Raw genomic sequence first — 13,631 nt, forward strand, 5'->3', positions numbered from 1 at the left:
TGCCTGACGTACCATCCACACAGATCAATACATTACCAGGGTACTTTGACCTGATATACGACAAAACAATAACTGTAACAAAGCATCATGGCTGCAGAGAAAGTGCAGTGCAGATAGGCATATGTGCAGGGTCACGTCGAGTTACATTGTGAGGTCGAGTCCACTTTATTGGACTGGAGGCCATTCATTTGGCTTCTAACCACAGACAGGAAGCCGTCCTTAAAGCTGGTGGTATGCGCTTTAAGGCTTTTGTATCTTTTCCTCAATGGGGGACTGGGTTTGCAGCAATTATGCCCTAAGTTGTGGCGATCTTTGTGTATACGGCCTGCTTTTCCAGGGGAAGTGTAGGAAGGGTCCATGGAGGGCAGGCTTGTTTCTATGATGTTCCCATGTGAGACCAAAGTTCTCTGCAGTTCCTTGCAGTCATGGGCAGAGCAGTAGCCATACAAAGGCGTGAAGTAACGACAAAAAGATCAGAGACCAAAGCCTTCACCCTGCCTTGTGTAGCTGGATCCTGGACTTCCTGTCAGATCGCCGACAGGTGGTAAGAGTGGGCTCCCTCACCTCTGTCTCTCTGACCCTCAGCACTCATACCCCACAGGGTTGTCTCCTTTGTCCCCTCCTTTACTCTCTGTGCACCCATGACTTGTGTCACCACCCACAGCTCCAATCTGCTAATTAAATTCGCTGAAGACACTGCACTGACTGGCCTAATCTCAAATAATAACGAGGCAGCCTACAGAGAAGAAGTCATCACCCCAATCTGCCGAATCACCGCCAACCGTCGCCATGACTGATCGACAACTGGATTGTGCCTTGAATTTGATGAGGCGTCTTCCACCTCAACAAATTGAGAAGAATCTCAGTGATCTGATTGATTTGGTTCCAAATCTCTGTGAAGACCTATTATCATCAGTTGATCAGCCACTAAAGATTGCCAGGGATAAAGTGGTTGGAAAGGATTACTTACTTTGTGACTATAATAGAGATGGTGACTCATACAGGTCACCTTGGAGTAATAAATATGATCCCCCTCTGGACGATGGTGCCATGCCATCAGCTCGTCTGCGGAAACTGGAAGTTGAAGCCAACAAAGCATTTGATCAGTACAGAGACCTATATTTTGAAGGAGGAGTTTCTTCTGTCTACCTCTGGGACTTGGACCATGGATTTGCTGGTGTGATACTGATCAAGAAAGCTGGTGATGGATCAAAAAAGATCAAGGGCTGCTGGGACTCCATTCATGTCGTGGAAGTTCAGGAGAAATCAAGTGGACGTACTGCTCACTACAAGCTGACCTCCACAGTTATGCTTTGGCTACAAACAAACAAGACTGGCTCTGGCACTATGAACCTTGGTGGCAGTCTGACCAGACAGATGGAGAAGGATGAGAACGTGAGTGAATCGTCGCCTCACATTGCTAATATTGGAAAGCTGGTAGAGGATATGGAAAACAAGATCAGAAGTACATTGAATGATATCTACTTTGGGAAAACAAAGGATATTGTGAATGGACTAAGGTCTGTGCCATCACTTGCAGACAGATCAAGCCAGGAAGCTCTGATAACTAATTTGGCAGAAGCTTTGAAGAAAAGACAGCAGCAACCTTATTGATTCTTAGCTAACTGACAAAAGCAAAGCACTGTCAGTTTCAGTTACATTTGTTTTCTTATTTCTTTTGTTCTTTAATTTGTCCCTTTTAAAATTTGCCTGAACTATTCCTTTAAAAGCCATTCTAACCCTGTCCGAATTGTATAAAATGCTGTGTTTTAGCTTGTAAAACCTACTTCAAACTATAAGAAAGCTTATTTCACAATCCAACATGAGGAACATTTACTAAAAGGCATCTTGTACTTTCATTTTTGTTGGTCACATTGGTTAACACAACACCAACCTAGCATTTTTTTTTGTTCAAGGACACTGGTTATGCTTATGTAAAATGTAAAGCAAGAATAAAATTGACTTGCAAATGACTATGGTGGGATGGAGACCCAATCTCACCAGAGCATCATGTTATAATTACCGGTTTTAACTTTCCAAGGAACAAGGGTTGTATGTTCAGTATTGTACTATAGAAAAGATATGATATAAATTGTCCTGAAATTCTACAAATTCTAACATATTGCCTTTAAGGTTTTCCCATGTCAATATTTTAAAGAATGCAAGGGTTTCTTTTGTAAAGCTTAAACATTGAAATGTACATCTTGTACTTGAACCTCCAACTTAAAAATAAATAGAAATAGTAAATCACAAAAAAAAAAAAAACAGTGGTGTCAAGAAAACAACCTCTCCCTCATGGTGAAAAAAACAAAGGAGCTGGTTGTGGATTACAGGAGGAATGGAGACAGGGATCAAATTCAACATTTCTAAGTCTGTCATTGACACAAAATGCACACTTTAATATTGATCATGACACAACATATTTATAGATTGTTACCGACAGAGAATCATATAATTTGTGTTCCGTGTGTTATCTGAATGTATTTGCCTGTGATGCTGCCACAAGTCAGTGTTTCTCTGTACCTGTACCTTCCCGTACTTGTGCACTTGGCAATAAATTCAACGGGACCTGAGAAATCTCAGTGAGATTTGATTAGTGATGATCATCTTGGCAGCTCGGTAGGTCGAATGTATGAGACGGTACACTGTTAAATGTAAGGAGACAGTACACTGTTAAATGCAAGACCCTGAACAGTGTCGATGATCAGAGGGATATTGGATCCAAGTTCACAGCTCCCTGAGACAGACTGCACAGATTGATCGGGTGGTTAAGAGAGCTAGAACGAGAGGCTGGGCAAATTTGTGTTGTTTTCTCCAGAGCGGCGCAGGCTGGGGTGAGACTGGATGGACGTTTATGAGATTATGAGAGGAATAGATAGAGCGGACAGATGATATATTTTTCCTGGGGGTTGAAATGTCTAATACATTTAAGGTGAGAGGAGATGTGAGGGGCAAGTCCTGACGAAGGGCCTCGGCCTGAAACGTCCACTGTACCTCTTCCTAGAGATGCTGCCTGGCCTGCTGTGTTCACCAGCAACTTTTACGTGATCACAGGTTTCATTTTGCTGTGGGTGTTACTTTAAGAGACCCTGCAGGAGGCAGGAGTATGACGTCACTACACTGACTGCTGGAGAGAGAGAGAGAGAGAGAGAGAGAGACAGACAGACAGACAGACAGACAGACAGACAGACAGAGACAGACATATATATATATATATATATAAAATACCAGAACACCAGCGGACTGCAAGCTGAAGTTTGCTAAAATAATGGGTAAAAGTTTGATACTTTTCCTGTGCCAAAAAGGACTGGGTGAAGGAGCGGCACGCAGTGCATATTGAATGTGTGACTGTCGCTGTTTTGATCCAGAAGTGGACTGTTGGAGTTTTCCTGTGGCAACCACTTTCGTTAATACTTGCATAGACACTTACATGTTGTGTAGCAACCACTTGTTCTAAAGAATATTCCTGTGACTGTCACCTTGTACAATCTCTTCGTGGATTTTGGAATACGATTCGGTGACTGAAAATCTTCTGTGACTTTTACTTCGTTTTCCCAGCGTGGAACCAGTGAAATTCTTCGTGATAACTTCCTCGTTGTATTTTAATGTGGATTTACAAATTTCCCCATTCCGTGAATAACTGAAACTTGCCATCTTGAAACTTTTAAGTACTTGTTCCTAAACTTGACAGTGTGGGAGGCACAAACGCAGAACACTGTTAACTTCTGTTTAGAAGAGTAGTTAGTTTAATTTTCTATATACTAATAAAGATAGTAGTTGACATTAAAACTGAGTTTGTGGTCTATTACTGCTGGTACATAACACAAGTTTGTTTCTTTCCCCAGAGTGGCGGGTAGCTGGAGTCTCTGTCCCCACAGGTCACGTGATCCCGTTCGCCCCTCCCATTTAACCGCAGACGGGCAGCAGCTGCGCGTCTGTTCCCGAGGCCCCGCCCTCCGGATGACGCAACAATCACTCCGCGCATGCTCACAGTCTCCAGATGGACGGTGTTTGCCTTTCAGCTCAGCGCTGAAGTGATTCGTCTGCGGGATCGGCAAAGGATTATCGCCTCCTGGATCGGGGCCCCGGGGTTCGGGATCATTGTCTGCGGGCCCATCGGTGAGTATTGAGACCGATCCCGAGCGGGGAGATCTGATGTTGGCAGTGAGGCCCAAACTCATTTATTTTCCAATTATCTGGGCTCGTCAGAAATGTGTCGACTTCACTTAATCTGCATTGAACGATCCAAACCGGGAGACCAGGCTATCTATTTCCGCAGAATTGTAATGGGTGTCCCGCCAACTGGTCACGTGAGGCTTTTTACCGCAGATCTGCCCGCCCTCCGCTTTGTGACGCAAGATCACGTGGTGTGTAAACAAAGTCCCCGGATAGATGGTGATGCTTCCTCCGTGTTGTGTTGGGGGAATCTGATGTTGGCCACTGAGTCCCGTTAACTTCCCCCAAGTCGCCTCGCTTCCTCAGGCTCCTCACATTTGTCCTTTGAGCTTCATGGCTGTTGTGTTTTCTCCCGGACTGGGGAGGGTGAGGAAGGAGAATGACCCAGGTTATGGGGATCTTTGATTTCACTGTCTGTTTTATAGAGGGACTGAGAAGTCTAAAGGGGAGAATGATTTCTGTGATGTGCTGATCTGTAACCAAAGGTCCCTGCAGTCCCTTGCAGTCATAGGCAGAGTAGTTACCATACAAAGGTGTGAAGTCCTGACGAAGGGTCTCGGCCTGAAACGTCGACTGCACCTCTTCCTAGAGATGCTGCCTGGCCTACTGCGTTCACCAGCAACTTTGATGTGTGTTGCTTGAATTTCCAGCATCTGCAGAATTCCTGTTGTAAAGGTGTGAAGTGTCTGGATCGGAAACTTTCTATGGTGTGTTGATAAAAAAATTGGTGAGGATCAAAGTATATATGGCAAAGTTCTTGTTGTTTGTTGTAACTTTGTCATTTAATACAGTAGTATGTACTATTAATTCAGTATCTGTGTATTGCTGGAAGACCATCAGTGATTGTCCTTGATCCCTTCTCCCACCTGGTTCCATCTGCTCATCCCTGCCCATCTTGTTCAACCTCAGTCCAGTCTCCTAATCACCACCCCCCCACCCCCCAGCTTCAGTGATGTACATCAAATATCTGGGTCAACCTCGGCCCACCCTGTATCTCACCACCTCAGTGTTATATATCAGCAATCTTTCTTCTAACCTCTGTCTTCATTGTGAAGTGTTCATTTACACCTTTGGCCTCACTGAGTTATTTCCAGAATCAGTTTCTGTTAGCTGGAATGCCAGAGGATCATCAGGTACCAGTTCTGTTGTGCATCGGTGTGGAGATGCTAGTTATTGAACTGTGACTGGCTGGCACACTGCAGCATTTTACTGGCAGCAAAGAGTACTGGGAGAGTTGGTGCTTGGGCTATAATCCTGTGATCTACATTCCAGGCAGATGGAACTGTTGGTGTTTTGGCTTTGACTTTGGTTAGTGCTTCTACAGATGGGGCTGGATGGTCGTCCTTCTGCAATGAAGCAGAAATTTCGAGCAGCTGGACATTGGTTGTGGGGAAATCCCGGACTGCACTATCCAGTGTGAGACATGGGGACGATGTGTGAGACTCTCAGGGTCGGTGAGTGGCAGATTCAGCTGTGTAACTCTGTGAGGTTGGGTCCTGGGATATCACAGTTTTTGATCCAGGTAAAGAGGACCTGGGGATCGAGCTGCTTGGGCTTATGAGGTGTTGAGTGAGTATTTCTGGTCTGGGATCAGATGTTTGTTTCTGGAGTTCCTTTGGAAGCAATGACTGCTAATTTGAGGAGAGGATGAGTTCCCATTCCATCCTCACAGGGAGAAACTGTGAGTAATTGGGCTGTTCCGTGTTTACAACAGTAGAAATAGACCAGTGAGTTTGGTGTTCAAACTGTATTTGGAAATCCCCCCCACACCCCTCCACCAACTGTCACCTGTCTGTCACTCGGTGGGGAAATCAAGCAGAATCTGAAATTGCTGGAGATCTGCACTAAAAACAGAAAATGTTTGAAGTCATTCTGACGAAACGTTATTAACCTGAATTGTAAAGTTTGTTCCTCTCCCCACAGCTGTTCCTTGCCTGCTGTGTGTTTCTGGTAATTCCAGTGTCTTTCTATTACATTCACCCTGGACTGGTTTATATTTCCTGAAATGGACCTCATTTAACCTGGGAATGGAAATGGCTTGTTCTGTGATAGTAGAACAGTAAAGAAAGCACAACTTTTCTCTATAAATTATTCTGGTACCAATTTGTTATTCCTGGAAATGTGTTCAGTACCGTTGTTGATAACAAGGTTGATAAGAATTATCTCAGGAATGATCAGCTTTATATATTGTTATGAACCAGCAGCAATAGATATGAAAATGAGTCAGGCTTTATAAACAAACAACAAAATTTATTAACCTCTGCTCAAAAACATAGAAAAGTAAACAAACAACGAACATAACTGGAAGTTAAGAGTTATGCAGCAATATCTAACAAACAGTCAAACGTAGAAACAGTTCTCATTGAAGCACAGTCTTAAAGTGGTAAATTCAAAAGTCCAAGTGATTTATACAATCATTAAGGAGAGACTTCCCCGAAACAACGATTCCTTCGAAGAAATGATGAACCTGTTGATCACAGCGAAGAGATGCCTTGTCAGACGAAATCATGAAGAAATAAAGTGTCTTAAAGTAACTGACCTTTTGGCTGGAGGGTGGTCACTGCACAAACCTTCCCGACCTTGCAGGGGTTTAACTCGAATGTGCATGCCACAATTTCCAGAACGAAGATACAAAAAATTCGATCACTCCCAAATCGCTGAACGACATTAACTTTACCCAATCCTTTGGGTTTGGATAACACTGGTAATGTCTTCACTCTCCGATACTAGACTGTGAAGGAAAATAAACGTGGAACAAACAAAACCGGTGACGTCCAGCACAACAGCCGACCGGCAACAACGTGGTTGCACCATTAAATAACAAGAACTGTGTCACAGTGGCGGCTTTTCATTTATACCATGCCATCACGTGACATTACATCACTCCACTATCACAAGACCATTCCATCCTCCCACTCACAAGTCCTTACTGTGGCATGCAACAGTATGAGGAGCATTTGATGGTTCTGGGCCTGTGCTCAGTGGAGTTCAGAGGGACGGGGGGGGTGGGTGGTGGTGGAGGGATGTATGGTTAAGTAAACCTACTGAATGCTGAAAAGCCTGGATACAGTGGACATGGAGAGGATGTTTCCATTGGATAGAGAGTCTGTGATCTGACAGCACAGTCTCAGAATAAAAATGCTTCCCTTTGAAACTGAGAAAATTATTTTGGCCAAAGATGTCTGATTTGTGGAATTTGTTGCCACAGAGGTTGGTTGAGGCTGCCATTTGGGTATATTTATGACAGGGATTAATATATCCATGATTGCTAAGTAGCTTCAGGGTTACAGGAGGAAGGCAGGAATAAAAATCAGCCATGGATGAATGGTGGGGCAGACCAGATGGATTGAATCACCTGATTATGTTCCCGTGTCTTATGTCTCACCATGACTGACCGACGACTCCTTCTTATCCCATATCGTTTTGTGACATGTGAGGGACAATAAAAGATTGTTCACTGAGATCATTATGTTTGCCTTCAACGTTTAAATTTCAGTGAGTTTTGTTCTCAGTTACATTAAGAAGAAATGTATTGTTAATGTGCTTCATTATCTTTCATGTTAAAGTTAGACCTGTGGGGAGAGAATTATTGGAAAAAACCCAACTGGAAGCAAACCACTTGTGAAGATGAGGGAACAGCAACAAGAGAACCAGCCCGAGGATTGAGAGCATCAACTGGAGAGAACCCATCTGACTCTGAGAATCCAGTGATTCAACAGGAGAAAGTTTGGTGAGTCTCATTTACTCAACACTGGTCCTTTAGACATTACATACCTGTACAAAGGAAGGTAGGAAATAGTTGGAGTGAGACTGATTGTGCCCAGAAGAACCAGTTTTGCCTCTTTCAGACCCAGTTGCAATCACTCCAGGTCTGATAATGTGCTTCCAGTAGCCCAGCCCTTTAAAACCACTCACATTCTGTGGAAATTGAATGCGGATTAGGTCACTCAGAGACTGTAGAAGTACAAACTCTTTATTCTAAGCACCCGGGGCTTACTCAGTTAGTTGCTCAAACAGGAACAGTCTATGACTGTTCCAGCCTAATCCACTAACTGACTAACAATTCCCCTTACACCACAGATATATCCATCCAGATACCCCCCACACAAGACAGGCTGGAGCCAAAGTTATTTACTACATGACAGCCCCTAAATACAAATTACAAAGTAGTCATAATGGCTTACACACACAGAACAGACTGAAGCTGTCCTATCTCTACACATGAGTGCACAGGGAGATAAGCATCCTGAAACCCTAGCTAGCTACACTCAAGAAGAAATATGGCTCAGCATGGCTCAGCACATCTGTTGATCATCAGCAGTTTCTTTCAGAAAAACAGGCTGCTGTTGTTTAACGAAGTGTTAACCCTTTTACATACTTTATCATTCCCTCCTTTTCATCATTACATGATCAACAAAGCAGTAATTTTTTTACAGAGAAAGTAACCGAGTACAGCATTGACTCATCAGTGGGTAAAAACAGCAGACATCAGTAATTATAACAATGATATGTACAACTATTAGGGCATAATGCAATATCATGCCCCACATATTACCAAACAGGCCTTCGAAGACCGCCATTTCGACCCTTTGGTGAACCCGTGTAAATCCTGCCCTACTTTCTTGATGCTGTCAATCTCCTTGGCAGTGTGCTCGGAGAGGGATGTAATGTTAGTAGAGTCATCAGGGATATAGGTGCAGCATTCTGTGTCAATAACAGCACAGGTTCCCCCTTTTCTCAGCTGGGATAAAATCTAAAGCCATACGATTCTGTGGGATTGTTTGCCGGATTGCAATCATTTCAGTGGATATTTCTGTTACTTGGGCCTGTGTTTCTGTCAGGGCCCCTGCAGTATTGTGGCCAGCTCCTCAAGTGCTGTAGCCAAATTGATTATCTCTCATGAATTCCTGGCTACTCCATAGGAGAGAAAAGTGATCATCCAAAATCGCTCAGTCTCAGTTATTCTTCTCTGCTGCTGGGCATCTGCAAGTATGGCCAGGATGCATGTTTCCCAGTATAGGAAGTTCCGTTTGGTGGGGGCCTGAGATACCGTCCCTCAAAACACTGACAGCCACAGTCATCTCTGACTGGACCACAGTTCCTCACCTCACTTCCCTGGGTGATATTTGAGAAAGCCCAGGCTGAGAGTTCCTCACTCTGGTTGAGCGTGATTACTGACATTGGAACCATAGTTTTACCATGCTGGGGAATTTCACCACAAACCCAGCAGGTCCCTAGTTCTACCTGTTTGGCATAGGTGTGACAGAGAGACAGAAAGGTGTTAACATGGGGGCCCCCGGATGCTGGGGTGAGCCCTCTCAAAGACACAAACACGAACACCACTATCAACCAATATATTTTCCTTCAGTCCGAGAGAGTCCTTCTACTCAGTTTCTTCAGTAACACGTTTGTTGTCTCTTCGATGTATCCACCGAGATTGCCCCTTCAGTTTCACAGCTGTGGGAGTGGTCAGTAACTCCTGACATGGTCCTCTCCACCGAGGTCTGGGTATTCCTTGCTTCCAGTTCTTGATCAGGACAAAATTTCCAGGTTCTATGGTGGGATAGTCACTCCTCTCTGTGGGGTAGTTCTCTTCCGTGTAAGCCTATTGTACCTGTGAATGTAATGCTTGGAGAATTTTGGTTAGTTGGCATATATATTTCCCCATCTCTTCCCCTAGGCCCTACAACTACTCAATGAGTAAACAACAAAAGTCGCTTGGGAGTTTCTTTGGAAGAGGTGGTAGGGGACAGAAAAGACCTAACAATGATGATAACGCAGAGACAGCTGAGGCCGAGACTACAAAAAAAAAGAAAGCTTCCTGCAACAGAAAATACGACAAGTCGTACATAAAATATGGCTTTATTGCGACCGGTGACTTGCACGCTCCAAGCCCCCTGTGTGTGGTATGTGGAGACAAGCTGTCTAATGAGGCAATGAAGCCCTCAAAACTGCTTCGGCACCTTGAGACCAAGCACCCTTCACTTAAAGACAAACCCGTTGAGTTTTTTGTGCGGAAAAAATGTGAGCAAGCGGGACAGGAGCAAGTGGGACAGAAGGAAGTGCTGAGAGCCACCACCTCCACAAACGCTGCCGCTCTGAGAGTGTCGTACTTAGTGGCTAGCCGGATTGCTAAGGCTAAAAAGCCTTTCACCGTTGGTGAAGAATTGATTCTGCCTGCTGCCAAGGTCATGTGCCGTGAACTGTTGGGAGAAGCTGCAGCTAACAAGATGGCACAGGTTTCTCTTTCAGCTACCACAGATTCAAGGAGAATCGATGACATAGCGGAGGACATCGAAGCACAACTGTTGGAACGGCTTAACGAGTCACCATGGTATGCTATCCAGGTCGACGAGTCTACCGATGTCGACAAGGCAATACTGCTGGTTTATGTGCGATATATATTTCAAGACGATGTGCACGAGGATATGTTGTGTGCACTGCTGTTGCCAACTAACACAACTGGGGAAGAACTATTCAAGTCTTTGAATGACTACATGTCAGGCAAACTGGACTGGTCATTCTGTGTTGGAATATGCACAGACGGGGCTGCAGCTGTGACTGGACGGCTGTCTGGTTTCACTACCCGCGTCAAAGAGGTTGCTCCTGAATGCCAGTCTACACACTGTGTCATACACAGGGAAATGCTGGCTAGCCGAAAAATGTCACCTGATCTTAACAGCGTATTGAGTGACGTGGTTGAAGTTGTCAATCACATCAAAGCAAAAGCCCTTAACTCACGTCTGTTTGAGCAGCTTTGCGAGGAAATGGATGCAGAACACAAACGCCTTCTCTTACACACTGAAGTCAGGTGGCTATCAAGGGGGAGAGCCCTGGCCAGGGTTCTTGAGTTAAGAGAGCCGCTACAGAGATTTCTTTCAGGAAAAAAGTCACCACTGGCAGCACACTTCAGTGACGAGGAGTGGATAGCAAAACTCGCTTATCTCTGTGACATCTTCAACCTGCTCAATGAACTCAATTTGTCACTTCAGGGGAGAATGACAACTGTCTTCAAGTTGGCAGATAAAGTGTCTGCTTTCAAAGCCAAACTGGAACTGTGGGGACGGCGAGTGGATAGGGGCATATTTGACATGTTCCCAACATTAGCTGGGATTTTGGGGGAGACTGAGGCTGCACCGTCCCTCTCACAGCTGGTGCGTGATCACCTATCTTCGCTGGCGACAGAATTCGAGCGTTACTTCCCAACTGCAAATGACCCGAGACGTGCAAAGGAATGGGTCTATGACCCATTTGTGAATGTCCCCGGTGAATCATCCATGTCAGCACGGGAAGAAGATCAACTCCTTGAGCTTGCAAGTGACAGTGGGCTGAAAAGTATGTTTGACATAACATCTCTGCCGGCATTCTGGATCAAAGTCAAGGCTGAATATCCTGAGATAGCCACAAAAGCACTCAAAACATTGCTTCCATTTCCAACATCACATCTCTGTGAAGCGGGCTATTCTGCAATGAATGCAATGAAAACTAAATTGCAGAATAGGCTGGACATAAGGAACTCCCTTCGAGTATCGCTGTCTCCCATCACCCCTCGATGGGACCGTCTTGTTGCAGGGAAACAAGCCCAGGGCTCCCACTGATTCAGCGATATTGGTGTGTTGCAATGATTTTATATGTTCATATGAGGAAAATATGCACTGTGAGTTTAATATCCAAACGTTACTTAAAATATTATGACGCTATTGACTTATAAGTGACTTATAGTTGACTTATCACTATATTCATGCAAGGAAAATATGCGCCGTGTGTTTAAAAATAAATTCATTACATAAACCCTTTTAGAAACGAAATTGAGTGTATTAGCCACTTATAAGTGACTTATAGTCGACTTATCACCTGTATTCTGGTTGTGATTAACACCACACCCACCCCCACCCCCGCTGGCCGGTCCACAAGTATATTGTCAATACTAAACCGGACTGCAGTGCAAAAAAGTTTGGTGACCCCTGGTTTAAAATGAGAGAAAGTCAACATGATTTGAGAGGAACGTGTATATTTCAAAAACAAAGGATAAGAACAAATGTAAAAATCATTGTATTTCAGTTAGAGGGGTGAATCTATGGAACAGTTGTAGTGAGAATTTAAAAACATGCGCCACACTTAAAAAAGTTTTTAAAAATATTTAAGAATAATTTAATGAACAAATATAAAATACGTGATTTAAAATAAACGGGAATAATGTAAATAAATGATACTTGGAACTGGATTTTGTGTTAAAAGATTATCAATGTTTTTGTTTTGATGTGAAAATTGACACCAAATATGTTTTTGTATAAGTAAGAGGGGTAGGTGTAATAACCTGTAGCTTCAGCCTACACCCTTTCGGTCTGTGTTAAAGAATATCTATGCTTTTGTTGTTTTATGAAATCATCGTCGAGAATGATGTTTTTTGTTGTTTGTACTGACCAAAAAATAAAATTTCATTCATATCCTTCCCGCCATTCAGCCCACACCCGTACACGTAGTCAGATCCCCTTCACCCACATCCACCCTCCCAGCTAGGGGACCCACAACTAAATGATTCCACAATCCCAGCTCAGCGCAAAATAAAACCGGGGCTGCAAGACCGGAGAGCCCGGAGCTTCTGGCTGTCAGGCAGAGCTCGTACTCGAACATTTCCCACTGCAACCGGCCCTCGATTTACACAAACCCGAGATCAGTCCCTTCCTCACCGCCGCCCGTACAGGAGGAACACCGGCGACGGCTGGGGTCTGCACCGAGTCTGCGCTTTGCAGGAGGTTCGCCGCGGCACCACCAGTCTGCAGATGCTGGAAATCCAGAGCAACACAAACAAAATGCTGGCGGAACTCGGCAGGCCAGGCAGCATCTATGGACAGTCAACGTTTCCAGTTGAACCCTCCTTCAGGACTGAGAAGGAAGGGGGGAAATATCTGAATAAAAACGGAGCGGGTGAGGAAGGGGTATCGATAATCCACAATGAACTTTAATGACCAATAAATATAATTCCTCTCTTTGATCACTGTCTGAATGATCCCCTGACTCTGAGAGGAAGGGGTATCTATGATCCACATTGTCAGGGTGTTGAGTTTACCAGGAGACAAAGACTGCAGGGACGGGAGGTTTTCTGGTCACTAATACACTGTGTGTGGACCCCGCTGGCAATTCTGGTGTTGTGACCCGAATCGAGACAAACACCACGCTGCCCACTCCACCAACAACACGGCACAGCCGGACACATAACAGGGGACTTTACATCTCACAACACTGGATTCAGTGATGAAACCCGTGATTAATGTTGTTGTTCCACTGAAATCATAAGAAACGTCCATTCAGGTGTTTTTAATTACAAGCGCACCCCCACCCGCCTGACGTCACACATGGTTTCCCCTCGCGCGTACCTGACGTCACACACGCGCTGCTGTGCTCGCGCTGAGGCGGTTTAACGGTTGAGCTACCGACCACGAGACCCCTCCACC

The 13,631-nt window shown here is 44.6% G+C and overlaps 2 protein-coding genes across 2 annotated transcripts; both read left to right on the forward strand.

The window, feature by feature from the left end:
• The first annotated feature begins 767 nt into the window (after window positions 1–767).
• On the forward strand, window positions 768–1,973 carry LOC140207735 (F-actin-capping protein subunit beta-like). The gene has a single exon (XM_072276292.1). The coding sequence runs from the start codon at window positions 790–792 to the stop codon at window positions 1,612–1,614; it is 825 nt and encodes a 274-aa protein (XP_072132393.1). The 5' UTR covers window positions 768–789; the 3' UTR covers window positions 1,615–1,973.
• A 1,929-nt stretch (window positions 1,974–3,902) lies between these two features.
• On the forward strand, window positions 3,903–13,142 carry LOC140207125 (SCAN domain-containing protein 3-like). Its single transcript, XM_072275456.1, has 3 exons — window positions 3,903–4,119; window positions 7,747–7,906; window positions 9,857–13,142. Exons 1-3 carry the CDS (start codon window positions 3,984–3,986, stop codon window positions 11,772–11,774), a joined length of 2,214 nt encoding a protein of 737 aa, XP_072131557.1. The 5' UTR covers window positions 3,903–3,983; the 3' UTR covers window positions 11,775–13,142.
• The last annotated feature ends 489 nt before the right edge of the window (window positions 13,143–13,631 follow it).

Source organism: Mobula birostris, chromosome 13, assembly GCF_030028105.1.
Source record: "Mobula birostris isolate sMobBir1 chromosome 13, sMobBir1.hap1, whole genome shotgun sequence".
Lineage (NCBI taxonomy): Eukaryota > Metazoa > Chordata > Chondrichthyes > Myliobatiformes > Myliobatidae > Mobula > Mobula birostris.

Excerpts from the sequence above, each read along its gene's own strand:
- LOC140207735 (XM_072276292.1), top strand. The coding sequence starts at position 790 with ATGACTGATCGACAACTGGATTGTGCCTTGAATTTGATGAGGCGTCTT.
- LOC140207125 (XM_072275456.1), top strand. The coding sequence starts at position 3,984 with ATGCTCACAGTCTCCAGATGGACGGTGTTTGCCTTTCAGCTCAGCGCT. Across the intron at positions 4,120-7,746 it reads CATTGTCTGCGGGCCCATCG|ACCTGTGGGGAGAGAATTAT; the intron begins GTGAGTATTGAG and ends TGTTAAAGTTAG. Across the intron at positions 7,907-9,856 it reads ATTCAACAGGAGAAAGTTTG|GCCCTACAACTACTCAATGA; the intron begins GTGAGTCTCATT and ends CTCTTCCCCTAG.